This window comes from Neofelis nebulosa, chromosome 4 (assembly GCF_028018385.1).
Source record: "Neofelis nebulosa isolate mNeoNeb1 chromosome 4, mNeoNeb1.pri, whole genome shotgun sequence".
Classification (NCBI taxonomy): Eukaryota; Metazoa; Chordata; class Mammalia; order Carnivora; family Felidae; genus Neofelis; species Neofelis nebulosa.
In genome coordinates, this window is record NC_080785.1 from 153,779,096 (window position 1) to 153,794,127 (window position 15,032).

Consider the following 15,032-nt stretch of genomic DNA (forward strand, 5'->3'; position numbering starts at 1 on the left):
GCTGTGCCTATGGGTGCGTGTGCATTTGAGGGTGAGTGGTGTGTGTTGAGCAGTGGCTTCGGTCCTCTCCTCCCCCTCCCTCTCCCCAACAGGTGATTGGGAGGAAGGGAGGGCCCTCCCTCTTCCCCACCCATTCCTGAGCCCGAACAATGCCCTCCCCAGGCCCCGAAATAGCCCCTGAGCTTAGCCAATGTCCTTTTATGGCCCTGTCCCTATTGTGCACTGTGGGGGTGGGGGGGACTGGGGTCAGGAGGTGTCCGGACAGGATAAAGGCCAGGCCTGGGAGCCTCACCTACCCTGCTCTCTGCTTTCCATCTCTCCACATCCCTCTCTGTGCTTACAGCTCCCATGGCCCCCAAAAAGCCAGACCCCAAGAAGGACGACGCCAAAGCAGCCAAGGCGGCTCCCGCGCCAGCGCCCGCACCTGCACCCGAGCCCGAGCGCCCCAAGGAAGTGGAGTTTGATGCCTCCAAAATCAAGGTGGGTGTGGGAGCTGGGTTTCAGCAGGAAGGACGGGGCAAGTCAGTGGATCCCAGAGTGGACCTACTCAGTGGCAGGCCAGACTCTAGAAAGTGAGCACTGAGCTGACCCTGGAAGCCTCCACGCAGAGGTCAGACAGGCCCTGGGGGCTTTCAGGCATCCGGAGGGCTGCAGCAGGAGGGATGGTTGTCAGACATCAGGCAGGACTCCCCCAGTGCCGCCGAAGGGCAAGTCTTTTGCTGGCTCTGGAAACTGTCTCTTGCCCTTCTCTCTGGACCTCACATCCTTGGGGAATCCCGGAGCTGCCTGGACCCAACCCCTGTGGCCAAGTGGAGATCTTCCTTGTCTAGCAGCGGGGTCTCACATCCATGCCAAGTCCCCCAGGGTGGCCTGGGGGGAGAGGATGAGGAAGTGAGGCCCCTGCCCAGGCTGGGTCACACTCACCCCTACCAGAGTGGCCGAGCCCCAGACTTAGTCAAGCCTCAGCTTTTAGGTAGGGAAGTTGAGGCACAAGCTGAGTAGATCATGTAGGAAATTGGTCTTGGAGCCGTGACCAGTGGAGCCAGAGATTCTTTCTCAGAGTCTAAACTTGGAGGGAGAGCCATGACTCCCACCTGTGGTATTTGCATAGTGGCACATCCCCCGTGTCCTGCCTGTCCCCTGTTCGTGGCTGGCCACCAGTCACTGCCACCCTGCCCTGTGGAGCTCCCCCAGCCCTACACAGCTCCTGCCTGTCCAACCAGACCTGTGGCCCAACTGCACAGAACCGTCTCCCGTTCTTGAGCCCTTCCCGGGGCGCCTACCTTGTCCCTCAAGACCCGGGTTCAAATTCCAACATTGTTCCCTCCTGTTCACTGCTCTGGGGCTCGGTTTCCCCAGATGTGAAATGGGGTAATAAACCTTCCTTGCAGGCTACCAGGAACTGTTCACAGAAAGTGCTCTTTGGAGTTGGCTCTCTGAGCCCCAGCCACCCCCTGTGTCCAAACTCGTGTCCCACAGGCCCCCTGCTGAGGTCCGACCACTCCAGGCCCAAGGTGGCTTTGTCCAGTCTCGCCGGATCTGTGGCGGGCACAGACTCCCCTCAGAGAGGAGGGTGTAGGGAGCCCCTCAGGCCGGCCAGTGAAGGGCAGGAGGCTTTGCCAGGAGGCCAGGCAGCCTAATGTCAGCAGGCTTCCTGGTGCCGAGAGAGCTCGCAGGGGGCCGGGAGCAACAACTTGTTTTTCCCAGCACTGGGTGGGGACAAGCACGACAAGGTGGCAGGGTTCCTCTGCGCTGATGTGTGCCGTGGAGGTGGAGGTCGGTGGGGCTCCCAGGGAGCAGCAGTGGAAGAGGTGCCAGTCACGCCCCCTCCCCCAAGCTCCTTTCCCTCCTGCGACCTTGACCTTGGGGCGAGTGACTGCCGTGATAAAAATAGACCTGGTATCGGGTGAGGAGGGGGAAACCAGGTCCCAGGAGGCCTCCTGACCTCAGGTGGCTCTGATGTGGCCTCAGCAAACACTCACCCACACCCCCCTGGCCCCATGCTCTGCTTCGGTGGGGGTGGCCTCGGGCTTATGGAAGGGGTGTGTAAGACCCCATTGTAGAGCGGGGCCATGTGAGTGACAGTGCCTAGCCTTGAGGGCGCTGTGCGGGACAGGCGCGTGTAAACACTTGCAGATGCACACACGTGTGTGAATATACACACGTGCCTCTCTCTCACACACACGCGTGCATTCCTGTGGATATGCTCTCATGCTGACAGAAACGATCTGGCCTGTACCTTCCCCCTTCCCCCTCCTGTCACCCTCCACAAGGAGTTGAGGCCTCCCGTCTCTCTCCTGTGGATGGTCCTGCCCGTTGGGCCCCCAGGCCTGCCGGGGGTGGGGGCAAAGCCAGTCTGATCAAATCTTGTGGGTTCAGACACCTCTGTCCAGGACCAGGGGTGACAGGTAAGGCCTAGGCTGAGCTGGGGACTCAGGGCACCGGGCCAGCCTTCTCACCTCTTCCCCAGATGCGGCCCCCCGCCCCCTCCCCCCACCGCCATCAGGGTCTGAGCACATGCAGACTGAAGGCCCTCGTTCTAACAGGTCAGGAGGGGGAAGGAGGCAGGAAGGTGCCAGGGTCGATGGCAGGAGGTTGTGGGTGCTGGAACGGGGACAAGTCGGGTGGCCAAGAGGCTGAGGCCTGGGTTGTGCCCCTGGAAGTGCCTGGGAGGAGGCCTGGTCCCACCCTCTGAGCCAGGCACTCAGAATCTTTGGGGTCTCCTTTCAGATCGAGTTTACACCGGAGCAGATTGAAGGTGAGTGAGGGTCTTGAGCCCGAGGGCGGCAGGGTGGGGGTCCAGGGTCCCCAGCCTGAGAGTCCTGCCAGCGCGGCGTGAGTGGGGTGGGTTGACTCTGGGCGTGTCCCTGGTTCACGCCCTCTCCTGGCAGAATTCAAGGAAGCCTTCATGCTGTTCGACCGCACACCCAAGTGTGAGATGAAGATCACATATGGGCAGTGCGGGGATGTCCTGCGGGCGCTGGGCCAGAACCCTACGCAGGCCGAGGTGCTCCGCGTCCTGGGGAGACCGAAGCAAGAAGGTTGGTATGCGTGAGTGCCAGGCCCCGGGGAGGCCGCTAGGCGGGGCGCCGTCTGTGGTGGGACAACATGGGACCCTCCCTGCTCTGCGCTGTCCTGACATCTTCCCACTGTCTGGATGAGGACACTGAGCTGGTCTCAGGCGATGCCGACGGGGCAACAAGCAGTGAGTTTGCTGGGCCATCTGGCCCCACGCTGATTCGCCAGATAGGAAACTGACAGTGCAAATGAGCTGCCGCGGCTGGTGTGAGGGCGGGCGGGGGGGCACCCAGCCTTGGCCACCCTCTGCTCCGTGGCCCTTCCTTGTCTCCTCCACGTCTCTCTGGGGTTCCGGGCCCCAGATTCCCTCACCGTTTTTGCCAGAGAGGTTTGCCTACTTTGCCCCGAGGAAGAGTGAGACTTAAGCCCTCTCCCCAGGTTCAAAAGTCCCAGGGAAGGTCTCTGATTGGCCCCACTGCTCCTGGCCAATCACAGGTTGTGGGAGGGTGGGGTCTATTAGAAAATGACACTATCTAGGAGGGTTTCCCCAAAGGAGAGCAGAGGCGCTAGACAGAGCACTGCAGCCAGCCGTCCTTGTAGACAGCAAAGGATTATGTAAACAATGCATTTCTCCGTTGACTGTGAAGTGCCTCGTGATGGTGAAGTGCTTTGTAAATGGCTAATGGCTGTAGAGAGTGCTTTGGGACCGTGTGAGGGCCACAGCCCTTCACCATGAGGCACAGCGGAAGGGTGTGCCCGTCCCGCCCCTCAGAGCGTGGGACCAAGGACCATCTCTCCACAGAGCTTAACACCAAGATGATGGACTTTGACACCTTCCTGCCCATGCTCCAGCACATTTCCAAGAACAAGGACACAGGCACCTATGAGGACTTTGTGGAGGGGCTGCGGGTCTTCGACAAAGAGGGCAATGGCACTGTCATGGGTGCCGAGCTCCGCCACGTGCTGGCCACTCTAGGTGAGGGCCGCGTCCTCCTCACCCCCACTCCTCCCTCGCGGGGCATGCTGGGAGAAACCACTCGTCACCAGGCGAGCCTGTGTCTCATGTCTGAAATGGAGAGAGTGACAGTCAAGAAGCCTCTATGGCAGGCGACAGCAATGTGGGGGATTTAGAGACTCAGGTAGGGAGGAAGAGAAGGTGTTGGTGCAGCTCACAGAACCCCAGGGGGCTGAGGACAGCTCTGGGGACAGGGTAGGGCAGTGTGGCGTATCCAGCAGGATCAACTCAGTCCCGGTGTTCGTTGTCTTGAGGTCACATCCCAGGGACACGGCAAGTAAGTGGCCCAGTAGGTTAGGCGCCTGCCTCTTGGACATCCAGACCCCCATCATCTGGCTGGCAGGGGCACTCCCTTCTCAAAGAAGCTTTTTTGTACAGCAAATGTTTATTGAGCACCTACTATGTCTGCTCAAAGCAGCTTTTCCCCGTACCAAACGTTGACTGAACTCCTACTGCGTGCTTAGCCCTGTGCTGGTCTCTGGGTTGTGTGTGTGGCTGGGGGTAGGAGGTCGCCCCTCACCGCAGTGAGGGAACCCACACAGCACAAAAAACCCAGAGGCAGGAGCATGGCAGACTTGTCTGGAGAACAGAGACATTGTCTCTTGGTCTCCTCCACCATCACCCCTCAAGGCCCTCAGCTTCACCCCACAGGCCCTTCCTCAAGCCTCAAAAGGCAGCCCTGGGGAACTGCTTCTGGGGACATGGTGCGGCTGGCCTCCTCGTGATGGGAGGACCCCCAGCAGCCTGTCGAAAAAAGAGGACAGTGCGTGCTGGTGATTTGAACGCCAAGCTGGCTTTTTAAGGACAGAGCCCAGGCTTGGAGGGGGCACCAGGCCTGCACCCCAGGTTCCACCGTTTTTGACTTGTCACTGATTCCCCTGGACTCAGAAATGGGGTGATGGCCGAGGCCTTGTGAGTCGGGATGGCCGTGCCAAAGTGAGGTGTGGGAGCACTAGGGAGGCAGACCTACCACCCAGAGGGGCTCAGGGGGTCCCCGCACCCTTCGCACCTTCCGGGGGTGCTGACTCAGCCTCCCGCCCCGCCAGGTGAGAGGCTGACGGAAGATGAGGTGGAGAAATTGATGGCGGGGCAGGAAGACTCCAATGGCTGCATCAACTACGAAGGTGCTCAGCAGGCCAGGAGCCGGTGGGGGGTCGGGGGTGGGGACTGGGACCCTAGGCTCCCGCCCTTGGCTACCCAGTGCTTGAGCCCTGCCACTCACTCTCCCTTTCCTTCCAGCATTCGTGAAGCACATCATGGCCAGCTGAGCCTCCCATCGCAGGTGAGACCCCCCCACTTCTTTCCAAACCAGCTGCGGCCTCTGCTGAGAGCAGAGATGGCCTCACGCGCTGTCATCCGGATCCCTTATTGCCACCTCCCCATCCCCACCAACTCCAGTTCTCAGTTGGCATCCTGCTGCCTCGCTCCGCCCTGTCCTCTGTAACCAGTGACCGCCTTTGCTCTCAGGGAGCCCAGGGAGGCCATGCTGGGGACCGCTCATCCCCCACTCTCAGCGCTGACACCAGTGGCCTGGAGTTGTGGGGAGCAAGGGAGGGCATCGAGGCTCCTACACCAGCTCCCTCCGCACCGCCCTGCAGATCTCCGTGTGCCTGTCATCTCCCTCTATGAGCTGTGCCTCTCTGTCTTCACCCCAGGGGCCTCATGAATAAACGGCTTCTGTTTATTCCTTTCCACTTCATTCCTTTCTTCCTTCCCTCTCTCCCTCCTTCCTTCTTTCCCCTCTGTGGCCCTTTGGTTGACTTCTGTAATATGTATGAGCCCCACATGGTTAGCCCTGGACAAAATGAGGGGAGTCATGCTGAGATCCTGCCTCCTTTCTCCCCTTCAAACTATCCTGTCCGGTGTGCCCAAATCCTCTGCGCCTGCATCCAGGGACACGGGTAGGAGCAGGGCTGAGCTGGAAGAGGCCCGGGTGCCCCCCCCCCCTCTTGCTCTTGTCCTCTCCTCCTCCCCCTCTCCCCTCTGGAGGTGGGAGCTGTGCTGTAGCCCCCAACACAGGGATGCCACTGGGGTGTCTGAACTGTCTCCTCCCACCACCAGTAATCGGGGACTCACGGGGCATGGGCCCAGGGCCGCCCGTGTCGCAGGTGGGGAAACTGAGGCCCAGAGCAGTCACACTGAGTCACATTGGGAATGAATGGCAGGGCAGGAGCTAACTTTGTTTCCAGGCTATCAGAATGGAAGGGGCCTTAGACCCCTGCCTGTGGGGTCTAAGATGGGGAAACTGAGGCACTCTGCCTGTGTTGTGGCTGTAGGCCAGAGGAAGAGGCCTTACTGGGGCAGTATCTGGGGTCCCTGGTGGGTTCCCCAGCCCTGGGCTTCTCAGCAGCAGATAAGTGTACAGCCCTTGAAATGACAGGGGGAGGGGCGCCTGGGTGGCGCAGTCGGTTAAGCGTCCGACTTCAGCCAGGTCACGATCTCACGGTCCGTGAGTTCGAGCCCCACGTCAGGCTCTGGGCTGATGGCTCGGAGCCTGGAGCCTGTTTCCGATTCTGTGTCTCCCTCTCTCTCTGCCCCTCCCCCGTTCATGTTCTGTCTCTCTCTGTCCCAAAAATAAATAAAAAACGTTGAAAAAAAAAAATTAAAAAAAAAAAAAAAAGAAATGACAGGGGGAGGTACATACACGGCCTGCAAACCCCGTCCCGTTGCCCACACCCTGCTTGGGGCCAGGGCTCCTCCCCTCCCCTTGGAGTTCAGTGGGGAGGGTGAGGGGAGACTTCCTGGAGGAGGTGATCCACATGGTTTTGATCGGGAGGAAAAGCAATGTCCTGCAGAGAGGCTGAGGCCCTAGAGACCGGGGGTGTGGGGGAGATCAGGGGCTCAGAGTGAGGAGTGGGCCACACAGGGTAGGAAACAGCCCGCAGGCCAGGAGGACCCAGGAGGTCAGGGCAGCTCCATCAGGGTGCATTTGCATGGCCTCCTGTGCATGTGAGTGCATCAGCATGTGAGGTGAGCCTGTGGCTGTGTGAGTCGCTGCGTGAGGGTGTGGTGTGGTGGGTGGGGGTCCTGTCTGCAAATGCGCTGGGGTTGTCAGTGTAAGCGCGTGTGGGGAGTGCGCCCGCAGCGCGTGTGAGACAGTATGTATGAGGGGGTGAGTGTGCGGGAGCCCCACTCATCTTCCTTTCATTTTTCTCAGAGTTTATTGAGCACCGACCGTTTGCCAGGCTCTCGCCCAGGCCCCGGGAACACCGTTGTGGAGAAAGTGTCAAAACCTCTGCCCCGTGGAGCTCACAAAGTCACCAACCATAAAGTGTGTCAACACGTGATAAAGGCTGAGGAGGGACCCAAAGTGGGGAAGAGGCTTTGCGGTGCGCGTGTGTGTGTGTGTGTGTGTGTGCACGTGCGTGCCCATGTGTAAGAGCTAGGAGGGAGTTGACATGTTAAATAATGAGGCCGGTGATGATCGGAGAAGGTAATAGTTGGACAACGACTTAAAAAAAAGAGGAGATAATACCCAGAATATATAAAGGATCTCTACAACTCAAGAGCAAAATAATTAATAACCTGCCTCAACGATGGGCAAGACTTGGGGCGCCCGGGTGGCTCAGTCGGTTGAGCGTCTGACTCTTGATTTCGGCTCAGGTCGTGATCCCAGGGTCTTGGGATGGGGCCCCAAAGGTTCTCTCTCTCCCTCTGCCCTTCTTTCCCGCACGGGCACTCTTTCTCTCTAACATTAAAAAACAAAACAAAACAGGGCAAGACTTGAACAGACATTCCTCCAAAGAAGGTCTACAAATGGCCAATTAGCATGTGAACGGATGTTCAACATCCCTAATTAGGGAAATGCAAATCCAGACCATTATGGGATACCACTTCACGCCCATTAGGATGACGATTACCCACGAAACAACAAGCGTTGGCCAGAATGTGGAGAGACTGGGACCCGTGGGTGCTGTCGGTGGGAATGTAATATGGTGCAGCGGCTGTGGAAAACGCCACGGAGGGTCATCGCAAAATTAAACACACGTTGCCATATGATTCCAGCAATTCCATTTTTAAGTACATGCCCGAAAGGATTGAAAGCAGGGACAAAGAGATACTCGCACATCAACGTTCATAGAGCCATTATTCACCATAGCCCCAAGGTGGAAACAGCCAAGCGCCCACGGACAGATGAATGGTGTATACACACAATGGACTGTTATTCGGCCCTGAAAAAGGAAGGACATTCTGGCACGTGTTACAACATGGATGAAATTTGAGGATGTTCTGCTGAGTGAAATAGGCCAGGTATGGACAAATGCTGTGTGATGCCACTTGAATGAGGTACCTTGAGTCCTCAAATTCATAGAGACAGAAAGTAGAATGTGGTTGCAGGGGGAGAGGAGAATGGGAGTTGATAAAGAAGAGAAAAAAAAAAAAAACAAGAAAGGAGAGATGGAATGTCTCAGCTGAGACAGGGGCCTGAATGCAAGTGGTCTCCCTGGGAGGTGACCCCAGGGAGCATGGGAGAGCAGCTGGAAGGAAAGGAAGTCTCTGTGGGGCGCATGGGAGCAGAGAGCGCTGCGGACAGTGGGGGCTCAGCCCCACTGGGGGCCTCCAGAAGATGGCTGGCTGTCCTACTGAGGGGATAAGGGAATCAGGCTATCCAGCTACTCCTGTCCTCGCTGGTTGAGGCAGGGCCTCCTAGGCAGGCTGGAACATTCGCGTGGGGCACGTCGGCATTTGCCCCGGGCAGCATCGAGGGAAGACATTCCCGCAGAGGGCACAAGGACGCTGAGCGGGAGCAGGCGGTGCCATGGGGGAGGTGGTGGGACCCGAGTCAGAGAGGTGACAGAGGGCCTGTGGCCACGGGATGGGCTTTGGTGGGTGCTCCGGGGAGATTTTTATCAGCATCACTCTGGCTGCCGCGTGGAGAATAGCCTGGGGGACACTAGCAGAAACAGAGTGATAAGGGAGGAGGGTCCAGGAGAGGAAAACAGATGAGAGGCAGCAGCTTGGCCCGGTGGAGATGAGAGGCAGTCAGACTGCAGGTCACTTTGAAACCAGTCTCAACAACATCTTGGGCAGATTTCGAGGCTTTCCGGTTCCTTTCCTTGTCTCAACGGAGTCCACCCCAGCCCCAGATCCTGTCTGGGGCGGCAGGAGAGGGACTGGGGCCTGCTCTTTTATGGCGGGGAGTCTGGCTGGCTGGTGGGGCAGTGTGCAGTGGCCTCTGTTAGTGGGGGTGTCTCCCGAGTACGTGTGACCTTGCTGGACTCTGGCTAGCCTCCCAGGACAAATGGTGGCTGAGGACCCTCACAGAAAAGCAGGGCCTCCCGCTGGTTACAATCAGGGCAGGGAGCCACGTGACTGACCGATACCCTTCTGGGCAGCCCCCACTTCCTGCCTGCCCCAGCCACCTCATTCCCGGACGCCAAGCCGGGGAACTGCTGAGCTCTCTTTCAGAAGTCTCCAGGGGCCGCATGGGACTGGGACATCCCAGCTTTTTCTTTCTGGGGATGCTCACCCTGGGCCGGAGTCCTGCAGGCAGGGATCACACCTGTCATCTCCAGGCAAGAAGCGACCCTGCCTCCAAGTTCACGTCTCTCCTGGATCCCAGGGGATACGTTGCTCTCTCAAGAATGCCTGCCCCTTCCAGAATGGTCCTGCGGAGCTCCCAGCCTTCCTTAGTTCCTGGGAGCTATCACCCCACTCGGCTTGGTCTGGCAGTGGAAGGGAGCGTCCCACGCGTTCCCCTAAGACACTCTGCAGCCCGAACCCACCGGTCTTCCTGTGTGGATGAGGGGGCAGGCTGGAGGTGGCTGGCGGGGTACAGCAGGGGCTGTTGTGTCTGATAAGCTCTGGCTGGGGAGGTTTGGTCCCACTCGGGACTCCCCTCGGAATATGTCTCTATCCCAGTCATGGTCATGTTGCCCCTCTGGGCCTTTTTTGCCTCTTGTATATGGCTGTGCTGACCACGTGTGGGCTCCGGCCACCAGCTGTAGGTACAAGCGTCGCAGTGAGTGGGTGGAGGGTTCCAGGGGAGCCACTCAGCTGCAGGGGTGAGAGTTTTCCTCACTCAGCATCCCCTCTCCCCCCCACCTCGGCTGGGTGGAATGTGTATCTCTGTGTGTCCCCGTGTGTTTGTGCATGCGTGTGCCCACAAGCGGGCCTGTGTGTTTGTGTCTGAGTGTGTCTGTGAGTGCATGAGTTGCCCGTGTGCATACCTGTATATGTGTGTGCTGCTTGTCTGTGCATATGGGCACGTGTGTTTGCATGCATGTTAAAGTGCGTATGTGCTGGGGGCTCTGCTGAGTCAGTGCTGGGCCGGGGGGACAGCACTGCCAGCCGGGTTGTGGCCTTCCCACCGTTGCATAAACACTGTCCCAGCTGTCCCCTCAAGCAGGGTGGTCTAGCCTGTGGCCCTGTGGCCGGTGGCAAGGGATGGGAGGGGACAAAGGGTTTGCCCCCTTATTGGCCTGGTCCCCTCCATGTCTCAAGTGCCTGGTCACGTGCCCTGTAAGGTGGGGTCTGATCTGGGGTCTCTCTATGGCTCACTTACCCCATCTGGTCTGAGGCCTGATCTCTGAGGTTGTTCTTTAAAAAAAATTTTTTTAATGTTTATTTATTATTTTGAAAGAGAGAGAGAGAGAGACAGCGTGTGAGCAGGGGAGGAGCAGAGAGAGGGGGAGACACAGAATCCGAAGGAACTCTGAGCTGTCAGCACAGAGCCCAATGCAGGGCTTGAACCCACAGACAGTGAGATCATGACCTGAGCTGAAGTCGGATGCTTAACTGAGTCACCCAGGTGCCCCCTCTGAGGTCTTTCTAAGGTGGCAGGAATATTCCCCTCTGGTTTCGGTCCTGGTCCAGGCTGATCCAGAGAGTCAGTGGGGCAGCCAGGGAAAACCGGGGGCCAGGGGCAGAGTTCAGCCTCAGGACCCTAGAACCAACTGTCCCTCCTCTGCGCTGACGTCCCTGCCTGGCTGCTTCCGGCTCTTGGTAGCCTGCTACGCCCTGCGTCCTCTCTCCAAACACCATCCTCAGGGATCGTGAGGTCACCACGGGGCATGGGTCAGAGAGCACTAAGTGAGGGGCTGAGAAGGCCAGAATCTCAGGCCGAGGTAGAATGAAGTCGGGCAGGGTCTTGAAGACATCAAATATTACGAGAAGGAAAATCATCTCACGAGAAGGAAAGAAATCAGGCTGCAGGTATGAGAAAGGGGACGCTAGGGCTCAAAGCACTCAGCGGCAGAGGGGCCGACAGAAAGCTGATGAAGACGTTAAGAGAAATCAGACGCGGAGTAAAAGGGTCCAAGCCACAGAGTGTATGAAATCAGAGGCAGGGTGGGGGGGGATGCGGGGGAGATAGGAGGAGAGGCCAAAGAAATCAGGCGGTGGCGGGTGTGACAGGCAGCCCTCATTGCTGTGAAAGTATGTGCTTGGGGACACCAGGCTGGAGGCTCTGCTGTCCGTCCTGAAGCTGTGGGTGGTGGGGAGTGCTGAGGGGAGGGGGCGCAGAGGAGCCTGTGGGTGCCGGCCTAGCCACACCCCAGGACTGCCGGCCCCCGGTCGCCTCAGAGAACAGCAGGAAAACCCCAGACCTTGAACCCGGTGACCCCGGCACAGAAGTGGCTCCCTGGGGTTCTCCCAGGTCCCTTCCACCCAGCCCCAGGCCCGCCCTCACCCAAGTTTGGGGGTTATTTGTTCCCGCTTACCCAAAGCCGCACAATCCTGGTTTGCCCAAACACTGACAGAGCGCAGCTGGAATGTGGGGAGTGTGTGAGTGTGTGTACATGAGGCTCCCTGGGGCCGACCGCCCAACATGCCCCCTCCGGTCTCAGCAGCCAGGGCCCAGGGCCCCTCGGACAGGGGAGGGCCTAGAAAGTCAGGGCCGGGAGGGGGCCCCTGCCAGCCCCCTCTTCCCCTGCCTAGCAGAGGACGCCTGGGATTCCACAGTTTTCTTCCAATCTGTGTTCCCTTCTCTGGCCTATAGGTCTGGGTACCTCACCCACCCATCCGGGGGGGGGGGTCTTGGTGGGAATGGGCACGCCAGAGCCTTTCTAGAGGATTGGGGGTGGAATGTCAGAAGACTCTAGAACTCCAGAGATGGGAAGACAGTGGCCCTTGGGAAGTCTTAGGTCTTGGCCAACTTTCTGATTTTTATACTTTGGTCCAGCTGAATATGATGAGCCCCCCTTTTCCCCCACCAGTCCCATAGCCTGGGTCTGGAGGCCTCGATCTTCCCTCCCCTCAGCATCTCTTCTACCTCGCCTCAGTCGTCTTCTGGTCTTTTCCCCTCCCTTCCTTCCATGGCAAGCCTAGAAGCCACTTAAAGGTGCTCCAGGATGACAGCCCCAGCTCTGGAGCTAACTGGGAGAGGCAGTGAGCACCTTGCCCCCAGGGGTGTGCAAGCACAGGGAAACCCGTTCTAGTCAGGAAGGCTGCCAAAAGGGTTCTTGTGCTGGTAGAGTTTGGAAGCATTGGGGTGTCCCCAAGCCCCAGGGCCCAGCTTGTGACAATATCCAAGAACGTTTTCATGAGAAAAAAGTAAGGCCCACGTTGGTGGCCCATGGCCTTTCCATGAAGCTCAATTTATCCATCTTTAAGGCCTGCTTGTCTTTCTTCCAAGATCTCATGTGGCCTCCTTTTTTTTTTTTTTTTTCTGTCTTGAGAATATCCTTTTGTTTACAAAACAATGCTGATGGTAGCTGGTGGCTGTTGTTTTCATGTCTTTAGTTGGCAAAATAAGACCTTACAAGTCAATTTTTAGGTTTTGAGAAAATCTCACAGAGAAAATCTGCAACCAACATCTCCCCCAACCCCTGGAAAGAAACCCTTGAATGAGGCCTAGCCTTTCTAGGTCTAAGGCTCATTGTAATCCATCCATCCATCCATCTATCCATCCATCCATCCATTCGTTCATTCACTCATTCATTCATCCACCTGTCCTGTCATCATCAGATGCCTATGCTCCCTCTGTGATGGCTAGATGCGTACTGTGCTCCCTCTGTGATGGCTAACAGAGGCCTGGCCCTGCCAGTTGGAACGGAGCAGGGAGTGGAGACTTGGCAGGGGCAATGCAGATGAGCCCTTAAGACAAAAGGGCACTGGCGGGGCCGGGGCTGGGGGAGGGGGCACACAGGGTTGGCGGGGGGAAGATGCTTCCATTCCCTTCATTGCAGACTCTGGGATCCTGTGATTCGGAGTGTCCCCAAACCTTTGGATGCCTATACCTGTTCCCACCTGCAGCTGGGAGTGGGAAGCCAGTGGCCACAGCCCCTTGTCTCTAGCTGCAGCACAGGGGCGGGATGGTGGCTGCGGAGACAGGACGGCACATGTTCAATAGTTTCTAACTCGGGGAAGAGAAACAGTGCTCAGGGCTGAGGGACAGATGAGGGCGGAGGCTGAGCACATCCCAGGAGCTTCAGGGGTTCCCTCTGCACGGCCTGATCTGAGTAAAGGGGCCCAGGGCTGGGAGCCCCCAGGAGGGACACACACCCAGATCCACAGCTCCAGGTTAAGCCAGCTCTGGACTGACTAGTAGCTTCTCCGTCTCTCAGGAGCTCAGGCTTTGTGCAGTCCATGCCCCAGAGGGTGCCTTCCTTGTAGTAAGGGGGTCCCTGGGGTAGGTCTGAAGAGTAGAGCTGGGGGTGTGGGCAGGCCCTGGGCCCCTAGGCTTGGGTGGAAGGCGTGAACCCTCCAGGGCCACACCACAGAGTGACTCTGACCCTCTGATGAATCTGACGATCCGGTCACCAAGCCCCACACGTAGGGTGGACATGCCTGGATCTCGGGTCAGCAGCGGCGAGACGGTATCAGGGGTGGCCTCCAGGAGCGCCTGGGGGGGGCTCAGTCGGTTGAGCATCCGATTCGGCTCAGGTCATGATCCCGCGGTTTGTGGGTTTGAGCCCCGCATCGGGCTCTCTGTCATCATTGAGGAGCCTGCTTCAGATCCCCTGTCTCCTTCTCTCCGTGCTCTCTCTCTCTCTCTCTCTCTCAAAAATAAATAAACATTTAGGGGCGCCTGGGTGGCGCAGTCGGTTAAGCGTCCGACTTCAGCCAGGTCACGATCTCGCGGTCCGTGAGTTCGAGCCCCGCGTCAGGCTCTGGGCTGATGGCTCGGAGCCTGGAGCCTGTTTCCGATTCTGTGTCTCCCTCTCTCTCTGCCCCTCCCCCGTTCATGCTCTGTCTCTCTCTGTCCCAAAAATAAAAATTAAAAAGTTGGAAAAAAAAAAAAAAAAAAAAAAAAAAAAAAATAAATAAATAAACATTTAAACAGAAAAAAGAGTGGCTTCCACACTCGGTCCTCAGCACCCCCGGGGTTGCCTGCCCCGTCTAGGCTCCTGCCTCAGTTTCCCCTGAGGTCACAGTCCCTCTTTTAGGTGGAGGCCCTGAAGCCTGCAGGCTCGGGGACCAGGGCCTGGGTCAGACCCAATTTAACTCATCAGGACACAACCATCACCTGCTTGTGCTCCCAGCTCTCCCCCAGGCGCCAGGACACTGTGGTGAGGTGACAAGGAAAATGCCTTTGCCAGGTCCTGCTCTGGTCTTGGCCCCGCTCCCAAGTGTCCTGTCCTTATAGCTCGGCCTATGCTTCCAGACCCGTCTTGCCATCCTGGAGCGAGTGAGGAGGGACCTCTAATTCCATTCATCTGGAATGGGTGCCTTCCCTGCCGGCCTTGGGTTCCGACCTCAAAGTTGGGCAGGAAGGGGCCTCAGACACCTGGGCCAACCTCTTTTCTTCCAGGGCGAGTCTGATGAGCTGCTGTGTGCTTGAACACCCCCAGCAACAGGAAACTCACCCCCTGTTGAGGCGTCTCTGCTGAGTGGGCAGCTTCCTGATGTGGGGCAACAGTTTGTCCAGGGCCTCCCTAGTTCTCCAAAACTGCGTCCTTAGAACTGTTGCTCCCCGGCCTGGCCTCTAGGTGACTCTCTAGGCTGACCCCAGCCCTGCCGTCCTCTGGGCTGATCCCTTGATCCAGGATGGGCCTTGCCCTCTGTAAGGTTGCTGACCCAGCCAGAGCTCGGTTTGTTAATGCCCTGAGCACGGCGG

General features: G+C 58.1%; 1 protein-coding gene across 2 annotated transcripts; it reads left to right on the top strand.

Annotated features, from left to right (window-relative positions):
* The first annotated feature begins 271 nt into the window (after positions 1 to 271).
* On the top strand, positions 272 to 5,714 carry MYL3 (myosin light chain 3). Of its 2 annotated transcripts, none has more exons than XM_058727188.1 (7): positions 272 to 480; positions 2,731 to 2,758; positions 2,892 to 3,041; positions 3,821 to 3,994; positions 5,080 to 5,157; positions 5,273 to 5,315; positions 5,432 to 5,714. In XM_058727188.1, the coding sequence occupies exons 1-6, from the start codon at positions 349 to 351 to the stop codon at positions 5,299 to 5,301; spliced, it is 591 nt and encodes a 196-aa protein (XP_058583171.1). In that variant the 5' UTR covers positions 272 to 348; the 3' UTR covers positions 5,302 to 5,315; positions 5,432 to 5,714. The 2 variants fall into 2 exon arrangements, with proteins under 2 accessions (XP_058583171.1, XP_058583170.1); XM_058727187.1 differs by having other exon boundaries at positions 273 to 480; positions 5,501 to 5,714.
* Positions 5,715 to 15,032: the final 9,318 nt, after the last annotated feature.